Source organism: Scardinius erythrophthalmus (assembly GCF_964197995.2).
Source record: "Scardinius erythrophthalmus genome assembly, chromosome: 5".
Taxonomy (NCBI): domain Eukaryota; kingdom Metazoa; phylum Chordata; class Actinopteri; order Cypriniformes; family Leuciscidae; genus Scardinius; species Scardinius erythrophthalmus.
In genome coordinates, this window is record NC_138225.1 from 49,032,700 (window position 1) to 49,049,307 (window position 16,608).

Here is a 16,608-nt window from a genome sequence, read left to right on the forward strand (position 1 = left end):
GCAGCGACAGTCTTTTCTGTTGGGAGGGTTAAATATGGCCGCTGTAGTGTTTCCTTATCCCCGACTGTAGCATTAAAACTCTGACCTATTTAAAGCTGAGCACAGACCAGCAAAGCGAGAATATGAGAGAGATTCTGTGCATCTCTCCCTTGATGCATTAGTCTTTCCTCTCTGTAATATCCTTTTGAGGAAAATGAGCAATACGGAGACCACAGTGGTCTGAAAAGAAATGCAATAAATCATAAAAAACTTAAATTATATGCACATTAGTGGTTTAAAAATCTGCACTGCTGCCCATTGCCTACATACAGATGCTTAACTGAAACGGAACCTCAGAAGTGATTTTAAAATGCTGTACATAGTCAGCAAATCTACACATCAAATAGAAGACTTGATTCTAATGTAGTCTGGAGTTAGCATTAGGGATGTTAACCGATGACCGTTTGACCGATGGTTGACCGTATCAACGTTAACCGATCAAAGTTGTCGGTAGTCGGTTAAAAAAAAAAAAGTGATCTCTAAATTAGGCTATTATAGACAGTGGACTAAACGCTACTACAGTTAGCCATCTCATTCCAAGATCTTTTTGTGTGAAGTGAACAAATTCCTCACACTCAATTTTTCATAACTCGCCTGTTTGTACTTAATAAACCAATAAAAACATTTGGCGCGAGGTCACTGCGTTTGGGTTCGCGCGCTCACAAGGTTTGCGAAAAGTAAAGGCTACAGGCTAAAAACACTCGAGGTTAGAGCCAGGGCAGACGACAGGAATCATCATCTTTATTATTGTTAGAACTACCTCAAACTAAAGTGGCGTCTCTTCGGAGCTGTCATTTTCTTAAATGAGCCGCGGCAATGTTTCAAATGAGCTTCTAAGGCTAGACAAACGCCTTTATTTTCAACGCGATCACCTTGTACCCAAACCATTTTGAAAACTAATGAGTCATTTGTCCTCCGATTTGTCCGCCGCGTTTGCGGGACTCATGTTTCGCGCTGTAGGGGATTTTAAAAAAGTGACGTGAGTGGAAGGCAGTGTGTGTGTGCGCGGGAGGCAGAGCGGCAGAGAGAGATGCGACAGAGTTGCGAAGTTGCAGGCGTGGCTCGAAATGGCTGTTATTTCAAATAGCGTAGCATATTTTAAACTAATCGGTTAACCGGTTTCAACCAGCTAATGAGGCTCGGTGGTCGGTCAAGAAAATGTTTAGTTTTCGCCATCCCTAGTTAGCATATTGCTAAGCTAAAGATGTGATGTTTGATAGGCATTGAATTGTGGGATTCAGTATCTCACACAGTGTGTTCTGCTTGACTATTTCACATTGTGGAATATCTAGATGTTTGCTCAAGGTATATAATCTGGACGATACATATACTGCAGAAATACTACTATAGTATGCAACCTCCCTGATCAAAGATGAATGGTTTCCTCAGCGTCCAGTTTAATTTGAATGACTACTGCTACAGCGACTGTCTAATGTCTCCCTCGGTCTTATTCTTTCATATGTCTCCTGCTGCCATGTAATGTCTCATAAGCTCCTACACCTTCCCTAGGCATGTTTTCCAAAGTAACTGACCACAGAACCCTGAAATATAATGCTGTCATATTCAGTTTTTGTTTAACTGGCTGTCATGAATTGAGAGATGTCCGTCATTGCCCAAGTTAAGTTTTGTTTTTTTTGATAAGACTGAAAAAGTGAATGTTGTTGTTGAGAAATGTATAATCATCAACAATTGTTACATAATTGTGTTCAGCTCAGCTAAGGATGATACCATATACCTTAGTCAAGTTAAGCACCATATTGATTTTCACGTGGATGAAAACGAGGCTGTGAGGGATAGGTTTACAGTTTTTACCATGGCACGTATGGTTTAAAGCAAAGAGATCACATCATTTTCACAACTCAAAACTCAAAAATGTTATTCTGGAATTGATTCCAGCGATATCGTTTCTCTGTGCCGTTGTGGTGTGGAACCTATGTACTTATTATAGTAATTGCAATAACTGGGTAATAACCCTGAACCCACCCTAAACCCAACCTTAACCTATGTAGTTACCTTATATTACCCTGTACTTTCTTAGGTAAGTACATGTACTGTAAAATAAAGTGAAATCTGAGCTCCATCAGATGAGGCATGCTACACCTATGAATTTTTATTTCTGTTCCAGGGAGTTTTTTGTTTTTTTTTTTCAGTGGGAGGATTGCATTTAATGATTTTACTTTAAAAAAGTAACATTTAATTCATATTTTCTGCTTTATTTGTATTATGTGCTTAACATATCTAAAAACAATAAGGTTCTCAAAGCAGTGCCCTGTTGTGAATATAGTCATGGCTGAAGGGGTTGCTTGCAAACACTCTACTTTCTGGCCGTATTGAATAAAATGAGAAACGGAAAACAGTGATCAGACTTCTGAACAATATTATTGCTATTTCTCATGATATTATTATTATTATTATTATTATTATTATTATTATTATTACTTTTTATTTACTTGAATTTTCCCTAATGTCATATATTTTATATTTGGTTGTCATTTACACAGTGTTCTTTTGTTCTTCATTACTTTTATGTTGCTTTTGCGCTATTATCAATGTGGCACTCTTTTACTTGAATGCAGCAATGCTTTGGCAATATGAATGTAAAAATATTTATCATGCCATGTAAAATACTTTAAAACAGAAGAGCGAGAGAGATAGTGAGAGGTGGGGGTTGTCAATGAGGGGTGTTTCTTTTTTTAATCACTTTATCTTTGGTTTTGTTTTGTTTGCCACTAGTGGACAATTCCTGAAGGCTGAGTTAAATCAGCATAGTTTGTGATTTCATAATGCAATTTACATTTAACGATTAAATACAATCTTCTAAAAATACAATCTTGTAAAATGAGAGATGATGATGACAGCAGGTAAAAAGAGTTGTTAAAAACCGAGAAACTGTTTAATGTACGTTTGGGTTTATAATTGTGTGTTGGGTGTGATTTATGGCTCTCACAGGGAATTCTCATTCTGTGTGTGTGTGAGACCTCCGGTTTGGCCAGAAAAACGACAGTTAAAGAGTCAGCACCACACCTTTCTGCACAGCAGAGGAAAATACACACTAACTGACTCCATGCATGAATGAACTCATTGCTGTTTAGGAGTTTCTCATGCTCTATCCTCTTTTGTCATTTGTTAAATTCAAATTAGTCAATCAGTGTCAAATTAATCAATAACTATTACAGGTAAGTAGGTACGAATGGATAGGATCTATCTGTGTATTGCATTGAGCCCCTTACTACTTTTTCAACAAAATAAAAGGCAGTGATGGAACGATGCATGTGCTCTTATGAATTTCTTCTAGTCTGAATTTAGTTTGTCATTTTATGATCCAGCCTTCCTAAATATTACAAAATTGAATATTTCTCTCAGGTGAATTGACCACAGATTGAAATTTTAAAATGACTTCCATTACAAAGTACTATTATAATAATAATAATGTTGTTATTATTATTATTATTATTATTATTAATATTAATTACTACTACTACTACTACATACAATTGGATATATTTGATTCTGATGGTCTGTGACTGTATGAAAAAACAGGCATGTCAATATGTCACTTGATTTGGTGAGCAATCTACTGTATATAGTAATACAACACATTTTGCTAGCAAGTTTCATTCTTCATTCATTTTATGCTTCTGTTTTTTTTCTGCTCTATAATGGAGCAGCATAATGACTTCAGCAGAATAACTTCTCACACATGTTGTATTTTGTTTATGCTTGTAATCAATTTTTGTATATCAAGTTAACACCATGTATGCTTCTGGCTGTAAAGCAGCTGCTATGAGTTCAAAACATCACTACCCTTATAACACAAATACAAGTACGTTGACGGTACCATGCTTTAGTGCTATCAAATGAAATACATTGTGGTTTGATATACCATGCACCTTGGTGAAGAGCACTACCCGTAATCTTGAAGAGCTATCAACTAGGGATCTTTCAGTCTGAAAAGATGTTAACATGGCTTTAGGGGCTTTTGTACCGGAGGAACCTTTTCATAGTTCCTAGAACTACTGGTGAAAGTACCCGGATGTCGGCATGTTTGCACCGCAGGAACTGGGAATGATTTTAGTTCTAGTAACTCATTTTGGAGGAACTAATTTAGCTCCTACTTAGAGTAGGGTCTAAACCAGCACTATAGGAACTATCCGTGACATTAGTGTACGCTGATTGGCCGAACGCACGCAAAACACCAGCACCCTATTTTTTTGAAAAAGATGTCTAAGCACACAGATTATAACCTATATATTTACTCCACAATCTAACTCTACGAACATGGAAAACAGTTGTTCTCAGCGCCTTCAAAATAAAGGTCCGTCGTGCCGTCAAAATAAGTCACAACAACAAGCGCGGCTTACATCACTTCAGAGTTCTTACTGGCGGTGCGAATGCACCCTTTAATGCCCGTACATTGTACTATTTTGGGCTGTCCCAGACAAAAGATGACCAATTGTGGCAAACTCTTTCGTTTGTTTGATTTTGCAGTGTGCTGTGGCAGATACACATTGGCAGATAAACAGAACAGTTGTGATCTTTGACTAATGCTTGCTTATCGGCTTGTCTCACTATGTGAGCCGCCATAAATTTTGCTATATGATGGAAGAAATTGTTTATATCTCTTTTTTTTTTCTCTCCAAATGCTGATATTGTGGCACAAGTTTGTAGGCTTTGCCCAGGGTTTGTACATTTGTATGTGGAATGGGGAAATTGGAAATAGGGAAATTGGAAAAACAAACCAACAAAGTTTGTTACTAGAATGCATACTGTACATACACTGCACTGACAGGCTTATGGACATCATTTCTATGTATGCTTTCATAATGGCAAAAATCTATGACATCCACAGGGTCACAGGCTAATTACAATTGATTACTTTGAAAAGATGAAACCACATTTGTGTTTGTTTGTGTGGGTGTGTGAGTGTTTCCCTTCCAGTGAATGTTGGGAATGTTATGACTGGTCAGTGTTTGATTTAACATTAGCTAATTCTTAATTTAATCACTTTCAGGGGGGGGAAAAACTGTTACTTTGGCGGTACCTGTCCTTTTTTTTTTTTTTTTTTTTTTTTTTTAACCTAGATGGTACCTTTTTAAAAGGGTTCCACCCCAGTGACATCTTTTATATCGTGTTTTTTTTTTTTTTGGGAGTGTTTGAGTAGAGATGCACAGAGATTTTCAAAGGTTCTTCTTCAAAGGTGATTTTCTTTTTCTATAATATGTTCTGCTTGACTAGTTTTATTGCAGAGACAATTCTTAAATAAATAAGCCATTAGTATCTTTATTTACTGAAGAGTATAAACACTGGCTTTTTCAAAATTGCTCTAAACCAAAAGAATAGATTTAGGGCAGCATCTTCTGGCCCTGTCCCAAATGCCGCCCTAGTGTGTTCCTCATCTGATTTCACTCTTTGGTGACCTAATGTTGCATAGGCTGTCAGGTAGTAGTTTGCTTTGGAGCCCTGTGGATTCTCGAGTGAGGGAGGTAGTAGTGAAATTTGCCTTTGATTGTTCCAAAGGTGAGGAGAAGAAAGACAAACACTGGAAATATTATTCAGACTTGATGATGGATTTGTTTTCTGGTAGTTTCACTCTGTGTTGGAAGGCTCTTTTACAGAGGTCACACCACTTGAAGGTGGACCAGACAATCCTAAAGTGCCATTTTGTGTAGGCAAAGAAAAAAAAAAAAAATAGTATAATGAGTATAATTTAGCCTAAGTTATGAGGACATGATATAAATCAACAATAAAAAATATAAGAGAGGATTATTGTGATATGAGACATGCTATATATTGGGTTTCATTAATTAATGGTTTAGTTATAAGGCATGCATACAACATTATACATTCCAAAATGCAGTATACAAACATACATAATATAAAATAATAATTCTATCTATAATTTAATACATAGGCTACATATACATACATATATCTGATATTAATATATACAATAACAGTTAAAGATCCCTTCAAGTTTTTAATGTTGTTTATATATCTATGTGGTGTTTTTAATATGCTTTAAGAAAAACCATGTGGCATGTGCAAATTCATGAGTCAACACCATTGCTGAGTATTTTCTCCTTACAACTGCAGTGAACCAAAGACAATCTCAAAAACATTGTTTGAAATCGCCAAATCAAATATGTTGTAACCAATGCTGTCAATTTGCAGGCGGACTTTAACTTATCATTAACTATGCTCTGAAGCAGGGGAGTCTCAAGAGAAGCCAGGTTATCCCAGTTAATTATCTATATGATGTATATTACGATGTTATGATGAACTATATGCCTTTCTCCATTGACGTTCTGAGTTGTTCAAAGCTTTTCTAAAGATACTGATTTTTAAAAGGCAGCTGTCTGACTCTGAAATGGCGAACAAGAACGTAATTTGTAACATTAGCAACACACAGCTATTTGATAACCCAGTCAAGCAAAAGGCGAATCAAATTAATCGCCAATATGTGTCCGATGTTGTAGAGATTACCATTCTGATACATCAACTTGTAGATGACCCTGTATGAGTGAGTGGAGGTGGGGCTAATTTGCATATGGATCTGCGTATACATACTAAACGAAGCAAGGGTGTAGAGTTACATTCAAGCTATTTTAAGGCATGAAGAATTTTTTTCACAGGAAAAACTTTTAAATATGTAATTTTAATGATCAAAGATCAGTTTTAAGGGATACAATTATTGACTACAGGGGTACTTTAATGTTTAGAACCTTGTGAAGTGTTGACTTTAAATGGACTTTACAAAAACTTTCTTTCTGTCTTTGCAGGCCATAGGGAGTGCAACTAAAGATGTCCGATAGTGTCGATATTGAAGAAAAACCACCTGCCCCCCCCTTGAGAATGAACAGTAGTTCCCGTGACCCTTCCTCAGTGCACAGTTCCAAACCACTTCCAATGGCTCCAGAAGAGAAGAACAAGAAAGCCCGTCTCAGGTCCATCTTTCCCGGGGGAGACAAAAGTATGTAGTTTTCACATTTGTTTGTGCTTTTTGTGGGGGAAAATATGTGGAATGTATTTAAATATTGGAAAATGCTTAAAGCGTAATTAAATTAGCCAAATATTTAATAAAAACATATAAGGGATGGGTATAATTTTGCAAATGACAGACCATTAAGTTCTGCAAGAATCTACAGTTTCTTGCAGTGTATTGTGGGCGCAGATTCTGTGCTGACCTAATAATTTACAAATTTTTGGCTGAACTGTTCCTTTAACCTGTTTACAGTTAAAGGACCCCTTGAGCCTAAATCTGAACTTAAATGGTTGTAATTCATGAACGCTTTGGATGCTCTTTTTAAAGAAGACACTTCACAATTTTATAGCAGATGTACACTTCAATGAAAGTGTAAAAAGTTATAGAAGTTTCAGTTTATTGTAATTCAAATGTACTGAACTAAAATATTTTTTTTATACAAAATATATATTTTACAAAATAACTTGGATCAAAGCAATATGTTTAACCAAGTTGCCTTCCAAAGCTGAAGTTAAGATTATAAACATTTTAGCCCGCTGAAAGGTTTTAAAGCACCGTTTCCATGGTAACACAATGTCCAATTTCAAAATGTTTTTCACAGGATGAATTTTGAGTGTTTAACTTTCGAATGATACCTCATTTATCTTGATTACGAAAATATGTGATATGGAAAAAAGGACAATAATAAAAGTGTGCCAAACGTCCCATTGCCAGGACGCTGACAGTTAACAGGCTAACTAGACTTCCTTGGCTAGTCAGCTTCACCAACTCCTCCAAACCAGCAATTACCAGTATAATCCACACTTGTTTAAGCAAACCAGCAGAGACGCTGAATGGCGATACTGTACCATTCAAACCCAATGGTACTGTTTTGATGAGCTGATCGGAAAGGTTTAAAAGTGTGTTTGTTTTTCTATTCAACAGCCAATAAGAAGAAAGAGAAAGAGCGTCCAGAGATATCCCTGCCCTCTGATTTCGAGCACACTATCCATGTAGGCTTTGACGCAGTAACGGGGGAGTTCACTGTGAGTTCACCCAGTCTCTGGGGTTTTAGGTTTTTCATTTGAGAGTCATTGTTTTCTGTGATGTATGGTTCATGCGAATGGTATCCTTTTATGACATTTGGCATGTGTGTTTGTTGTAAATAATAGCATTAGTTATGAAAATCAGAAACTATATGGAGGATTTTTAGAACAATGCACACAGAAACGGTGCTACTGTTGTCATTGTCTCGCGGTCCAGTTGGAACCAAACCAGGGTTCGGACCCCGGAACCGGACAGCAATACGCTATTTGAGGACCCCTGGTTTAGAAATTGCTAATAGTGTCACAAAGTCTGGTTCAGGGTTCTTATTTTTTTCATTTGTGTTTGGCACATGCAAAAGATTTGATTTACTTATATGTCCATTTTTTTTATTTTTTTCTATTTCCAATGTACACATAAACAGGGTATACCAGAGCAATGGGCTCGGTTATTGCAAACCTCTAATATTACTAAGCTGGAACAGAAGAAAAACCCTCAGGCTGTTATAGATGTTCTCAAGTTCTACGACTCCAAAGAGACTGTCAACAACCAGAAATACATGAGCTTCACGTCAGGAGGTGAGGCATGCACACCCACTCAAATAAACATGCAAATGTGGTGGCCCTGTAGTGAAGCTTGACAACCCCTCTGGTAGGGATGCACCGATACCACTTTTTTTCAGACCAAGTGCAAGTTCTTACATTTGGGTACTTGCCGATACCAAGTACCAATATGAGTACTTAATAATACCATTACAGTTCTTCAGATACCATCAGATATTTTTCACTTTCTGACTGTAACAAAATAAATAGGCCTATACAACTTGTATAATCAGATTGCTTGTGTTAAAGGAGCTATTTCTCACCCCTCCTCTTGACAATTTAGCAGAGCATAGTTTGCAGTCTGCTCTACTTTTATCATCATTGCTTATCTTAAAATATCTCAAAACGGCTGACATTACTCCTCCTCCGACTACCTGCTCAACTGACGAGAGGTTAGGCTAAGGTCAGGTTGCCATAAGGGGCCATTGCCGTTCACATATCACGTGTTTTGCCCGTGCAAACTCGTTATTTCAAATGTAGGCGTGCGGCAAGCCCACTCATAATAGAAGTGACGCGCGCTTGTTTTTCCAGGCGCCACGGGAGCGCTTTCCAAGCGCTTGTGGAAAGAAGGAGAATCATTTTACAGAAACGGTGTGGCTGCACTCTCCACGCGTTTTTAGACGCGATATGTGAACGGCCCTTTCAAGTGGTATCGGGTGCGGTTGCATCGGGGTAGTTTTGCGAGTACATGAGCACAGTATCGGACCGACACCTGAGTGCTGTTATCAGTATTGGTGCATCCCTACCCTCTGGCTACCCCTGTTGCACAACACTTTCTGATCGCAATAACAACTGACACTTCCTTTTTAGATGTCAATTTATTTTTTTGTAAAAATAAGCCACTTCATATTAGCCACTTTATTGGAAGAATATGCTTATAGGCTTATAAGTCAGTGTGGTATAGATGTGTAGCACTAGTAAATGTGTGTGCCTTACTTTACTTTTTGTTATGAATAGTATGTCTGTATAACTTAATTTGCATGTAATTGGCAGGATTAAGTATTATTATTTTTTTTTAGGACACATTTTTTTTATACATATTATATGAAATTCAGTAGTTCAAATCATAGTGATCAATTAAATATATATTAATTATTCTTTGTACAACAAACACCATTAAAGTGGAAATAAAATGGTGTGGTGCAGTAACCTTAAAACTTCTTGGAGGAACAAAGTATGAATATTTGAATTATATGAATACCAAACTTACTATGACATATTAGAATAAATAGCACAAATGACTCAGTTTCTTAAGAGTGGCCGGACAATCCCAAAACAAGTACCTTTAGAATCAGTATTACACAGACTGCTTTTGGGATTTGATACATACTACATTTATATAATTATATTTTAAATTGGGTTGCTTGAGTAAAACTCTGACTAATGGAATTTTTTTTTTTTTTTTTTGCTTCCAGATAAATCTGCTCATGGTTACATTGCAGCCAATACACTGGTGAGTGTTTTTTGTTGGTCTTTTTCTTATTTTGTTTCCCAGTTTGACATTTTATTTCAATTTACCAATTCATCTTCATGAATTAAAGGATTCATGATTCAAGCATCCAGTAATGCCATGTCTGCCCCTCACAAACATAACCGTTTCTAACATGGACTAGCTGAATTGCACATTGTCTTTGTAGTTATGTAACCATTATGTATTTTTTTAGCCATTCCTTAGTAACAGATGAAGGTCCAGATTTACTAACAGCTTGCTCCAGCGCAAACCCTCTTTTGGTGTTAAAAAACTACTGTCAGGATTTACTAAAGGCGCGCAGTGAAAAGTTAGCGCTGAAAAGGTGTGGACACGGTTATTTTTGCGGCTGACCTTTTTGCATATGCATTTGTAGGAGTTTCCCTTTCAGACGCAAAATTTATGGGTGGAGAGTTTTTAAATGAATCATGCAAGGTGGTTTATTAAGGTTTGCGCTCGTCAATTTACTGGTGTTTGCGCCATTCTTGAACACCCAAACAAGCATGTCTTAAACCAGATGCTAATTTGTGCTGCTCTTGTTAGTTTGCGTTGGTCATTATGGAAATGATCCGGCTGCGTCTGTGTTCTTTAATTTGCACGTTGTCAGTAGATCACGCTCAGAACGCTTCGCTCCCATCAGCGCTTTTATGGGATTGCGCTCACGATCATTTGCTCTGTTTAGTAAATCTGGCCCTAAATGTAATTGTGACTCAAAGATTCTGTAAAATAACAATAAAGATCACTTTTGCTCTAATATTGTGATAATAAAGATCTTGTGCATCTAGTTAGCTTCGTTTCAATATCTTCCCCATCACCTGCATATATTTCTAACATTGATGTTATTGATGGTGTCATCATTGCCAGATTACTGTGACAAAACTGTTGTTTGACCTAGATTCAAGGGTGATTTTAAACCACAGAATTAAGGAAACACATATGTGACCCTGGACCACAAAACCAGTCACATGTCGCACGGGTATATTTGTGGCAATAGCCAACAATACATTGTATGGGTCAAAATTATCGATTTTTCTTTTATACCAAAAATCATTAGGATATTAAGCAAAGATCATGTTCCATTAAGATATATTGTAAATTTCCAAACGTAAATATATAAAACATGTATTTTTTTGAGTGAATGCAGCACAATCGCAAACATAAATAGACAACTTTAAAGGTGATTTTCTCAATGTTTAGATTTTTTTTTTTTTTGCACCCTCAGATTCCAGATTTTCAAATAGTTGTATCTCGGCCAAATATTGTCCTATCTTAACAAACCATACGTCAATGGAAAGCTTATTTATTCAGCCTTTGGGTTATGTATTAATCTCAATTTCAAAAAAATTGACCCATGTGACTGGTTTTGTTGTCCAGGGTCACATATCTTCAAAATGCTTATTCCTCTCCGACCATTTCTACATAACTGTTGCTGGCTTTGATTTGATTTGCCACCCACTGAAAAGTATTAAAAGTTACCACTAAACATGTATATATTATACATGTGTCTCATAGCGTGTTAAGGTGCTAAAGCTGTGTTTGGTGGGCTACAAGGTATAAACATCTTGACCAAGAGGTTCTAATAGACTAAGTATACAGTGAACCATCTAGTGAACCATCTAGACCAGCTAGACACCTTGCAAGCCAGCTTAAACTGGTTAAAGCTGAATTTTCCGGGGTTTTCCCCGAATTTTCTGTTACAGTAGTAATGGTCAAGACTAATAGAGTCTCTTTCATAATGATACCGTAACTAATGTTGTGTTAACAGTAGATGGCATACTGCACCTGAATCAGATTCCATGTCGTATCTGTGTAAATCTGGACATGTTATTTTTCCCTATTGTGAAATTTCCTAAATGAACTTGGACTGTGTGAAATTCAGGTTATCATCAATCACATACTTGACTGATGCTGAGAGCAGTGGAAAAAATTCAGCTTCACAAGTGCTTAATTTTTAAACTTTCCTGCGATGAGGTGATGCTTTAATTTGGCCCTGTGTGTTTGTGTGTTCACATTATCTTTTATAGATTTACGCACAAAACAGCTTTTACCGCTTGGTAATATAAATCCAATTCAACATATTTAAGGCTTAAAATTGAGTTGAATTTGGTTGAGAAGAACAGTTTTGTGCAACTCGGCTTATTCGAAAAAATGTGCCTCTACCTACATTTTTTAAAAAAGATAAGAAAAAAAAAAGAGTAACAAATGAACACAAGGGGCAGTAAAACAACTCTTATTTCTTTTAGACAAATTATGATTACACTGGGGCAGATTATCAATGAATGAAGACTAAGGGTACGTTCAAACAACAACAATGTACTAAAAATGGAAACGTACAGACGACAACATTGTCAAAACGATCCCCGTTCACACGGATCCGTGAAAATTATATACGCTGAAAATATACGCTGATTAAACGCTGATTAAAAATGGAAATGATCAAAAATATCTGTGAAAATATACGCTGTATATTGCTGCCAGGCCAGTAGTTGGCGACTTTGTAAAGAAACGCATACGTGTCTATAGACTGTAATACGCATGCGCATGATGTCGCCGTCTTTTTTTTAACAAATTTGCTTTTTTTTGCTGTTTACAGGGAGACGATAATGGTATCGGTTTCAAAAACGTGCACTCTGAAACCAGTTTTAAATTTTTATTTGACACCGTTGTCCTATAAATTAAAGGCCATAAAGGGTTTCCGTTTTTAGTTGAAAATTGTGTCATGCAAACGGCCCCTGATTTTCGCATGGTTCCTTGTACAATAATATTTTATCACCTTAAAACACCTTTACCATAGTGCATTGTTTGTAAACTAATTGATTGGGGGTGCAAGGATCAGCTCTTCAGAAAAAGAGCTCAAAACGGTGTAAAAACAAGGTAAAATGGCATTGTTGCTTCAGCAAATGCGTCTTTATCTCATGATGTGTTGGGCTTAGGGTTGGGTTTAATGTAGGGGGTATATTCTTTTTTGTTTTTGAGAATTAATCTTTTAGCATCACTCAACGTATATAAACCAACATAATACAAAGTTGGTACAATTAAACAAGATTTTTAGCATCACTCATTGGATGTTTAACTTTAAAACTTTCATAAACGTGCAAGAAACAACATAATTAAATATTTGCAAAAATGTTGCCACAGGCACACATTTTTCCAGAGCGTGGGTTGATTTTACTACATGAATAACTTTCTTAAAGAGCATTAAATAGGCTTAAGGGCATAGTTTCCACAAACGTTATTTAACACGTTAAGTCCAGCAGATAATACCACTCCATTATTCATTAAATATTTTTAAAACATACATTTATGTAAATATTTACAGGAATTCATTACAAAGAAACTCAATAGGAATATAATTTATTTATTTATTTAGATAATGTGTCTTCAGAGTTATAGGGAAAATCTTAGTGTTGTTACAGCATTGAAGCTGAATGCAGTATTATGATATTATATTTTAATGCATTTGAGTGGTTTGATGCTCCAAGTCAGGAAGGATATCCTGCATAAAACATATTCCAAAAGAAAGTACAGTACTTTCCAGAAAAAAAAGAATACAAGTCACACCAGGTCAAAAATGCAATAAGATAATAAAAAAACACTGATAAGTTGAATTGTGTATACGTTGCTTTTTATTACATTCAGAAATAATGTAAAATACTGGTAAATAAAATGAAATGTTTACAATTTTAACATGTATTTTATTTCCACTCTTGCCACAAAAAAAAATAAAAATAAAAAATCCTTCAAATTGAATGGTATACAGAAAAAGAATTGAGAAACATTTTATACATTATATAAACATTATATAAACAAATTATTTTCATTCATTATAAACAACATTTATTAAAAACTCCAAGCCCTAACTAATTTAAAGCGAAACTGAATTATCTGCACGTGGGCAAAGCATTACATGAATAAAATTGACATACCTTACCTCGCGTAACAAGCACAAACTGTTAAAGTTGAATTTGAGGAGAGATGAAAGCTGAAACCCACAAGATAAAACATTTCTGTACAAACACACAGACCACTCATTTCTAATATACAAAACTAAAGACTAAAAGAGTTCAAATAATTATTACTATTATTTTGATGTAAAAATATCTGATCTACAGTGTTTTTCTACTTTACCACATTAAAATGTGAATATATATGTATTCAAAGTTAACAAAAGGAGGAAAATAAATGTTTACACAAATAAATCCGCTGGGAAAAGAGAGAGGGTGAGATGTGAGTGACGATTTGGGAGAAGAATCAAAAATGGAAAAATGTATTTTACTCCATTAAAATGATGGGAAATCACGTGAGCAGCTCGCAGAACAGAATATATATCCATCATGTAGCTGAATCCAATACATTTATAACACTTTTTGCTGTTTACATTACCACAGAAAAACTAGTCATTACTAACACATACAAATATTTATTACAAGCATACTCTTTTATTTGTCTACTAAAGAAATTATGATCAATGATACCTATAAATACTTAATGTTTTTCACAGTTAGTTCACAAACTAATTTCAAATGTTAAAATGCCTTAGATACCATTGTACAAAAATAATTTGATTTCATCTCTTAATTTTTTTTTAATCTTCTTTATCGTATACAATTGGGAATTTCTATTGAATAGAAGAACATCGAAGAGTTAAAGAACTCAACAATTAAGATTAAGCATTCAAATTAGGAATCGTTTTAAATTGCAGAACTATTAGACGATTCAAAATCTGCTCCAACTGTAAAAACAACAAATGACTTTCACTCAATCAGTACGCAAGTAATCACGAACATCAAAGTTCAGTTCATGAAAGGACAAGAAGCGGTTTAATTTTAAAGGGGTCATATAATGGTACATGCACTTTTACAAGTTGATTGCACTGAAATGTCTGTTGGCAGTGCCTGTACACAACCATCCTATCATGCTAAAAATCCATCCAGTGGTTTTGTTTTAATCTCCTTATATGTTTGACCATCTCTAAAATCAAGCCGTTCGATATTGTGACGTCATAAGATCGTACGCCCCTCCCGCTATTGTGATTGACAGCCGTGCTTCAACACAAGACCCGCCCTGAGCAAGCTGTGACAGCCGTCATCATACTAGTCCGCCATTGTGGATATGCTGGAGTAGAATGGCGTCTAAGCGATTGTGGTGTTCTGTTCTTAGATGTAATAAGGAACACAGCAGTCATTTGGATGTTCCTAAATCCGAGCCGTTGAAGAAGCAGTGGCTGAGTTTTGTTTTTGAAGCGATATGCCCAAAGGATTGACGCGGGGATTCCCTCACGGGGATTCCCCACGATCGTCTGTGCTTTCATGTTTACGCGAATCATTTCACACCAGACAGCTTCACAAAGAGAAAAAACGGATCGGCACCAACGTGTTCCTGCTGAACCTCCAGAAGATGTGAGTGTAATGTTTTATTAACCTTTATATTAGTATTTATATTAATCTTTGCGAAATTTGCAAACCTTGCTGCAGGCTTCACGATGAATGCGTCTAAGGTTTACACTCAGGGTACATTACAGCATGTTTTCTATGTACGACGTTCTCAATATAATTCATAATCCCACGTTTATAACGAATAACACGTGGTTATTGTGTTAGATACGGTCAGAGAATGTCTAATACGGTGTACCCACAGAACAGAGGGGCGGGGTGAGCAAAGCTCATTATCATTTAAAGACACATGCACTGAAACGGCGTGCTGAAAACAGAGCTGTTTTTGACCAGGTAAAATTAGTGTTTTCTTACAATACTAATGAGAATTTTTAATTAAAGTATATTACAAACTTTTAATTTAGACCCTAAAGAATCATATTAGCTTGTACAAAAATGGCATTATATGACCCCTTTAAAGAGTGAGGGTGAAGTGAAATTCTTACACCTAGAAATACACTTTGTTTGAAATCTTCGCATAAGAAAAACATACGTCCCCCCAGCTAATGACAACAGACAATTTAAAGTAAGCAGTGTAACTTTTTTATGTTTAGTTGACTGCATTCTTGTTTGATGAGGAAATATGCTGTGATGTCAAGTTAGCAATGCTAGAACTGATAGGTTTTGTTTGTGTGAATATTTGTGTGCACTTTGGTTGCTTGATGTTATATAAGTCAATTTCAGATGTTAAAAAATGCAACTGATATTCCAGAAAATACAGTAAGTGGTTACAGCTTTTCATCAGAATATTTTCTTAGTAATTATAGACTACATACAGAAGTGTGTGTTGTGATGCACGATTCATCAAATCCTTGATTATTTAAGTGTCAGGGACCCTTAAGATGGCCAAAAGAACACGAATGACAGTTAAACACTCCCCAGATTAATGTGTCTCTCTCACACTGAAAAGCTCTTCATCTGACATTTTATCTGGCAGAAAATCCGGTTTTGCTGGGACAATTGATCTGATCTTTGTATAAAAACTTTGACAGCTTGATTGTTTGGTGACTATGAACTGTAAAGTGGTGGCAAATGAATGTCCATGTTTAGACCGCAATAATG

General features: G+C 35.9%; 1 protein-coding gene across 2 annotated transcripts in view; it reads left to right on the forward strand.

The window, feature by feature from the left end:
• Positions 1-16,608, forward strand: part of LOC308690687 (serine/threonine-protein kinase PAK 3) — a 51,404-nt gene that overhangs the window by 21,490 nt on the left and 13,306 nt on the right. For both annotated transcript variants that reach the window (XM_081365323.1, XM_081365324.1), the window contains exons 2-5: positions 6,819-7,009; positions 7,946-8,046; positions 8,469-8,622; positions 10,062-10,099. In XM_081365323.1, coding sequence (XP_081221449.1) covers positions 6,841-7,009; positions 7,946-8,046; positions 8,469-8,622; positions 10,062-10,099 — 462 coding nt within the window. In that variant the 5' untranslated portion in view covers positions 6,819-6,840. The remainder of the gene's footprint in view (positions 1-6,818; positions 7,010-7,945; positions 8,047-8,468; positions 8,623-10,061; positions 10,100-16,608) is intronic.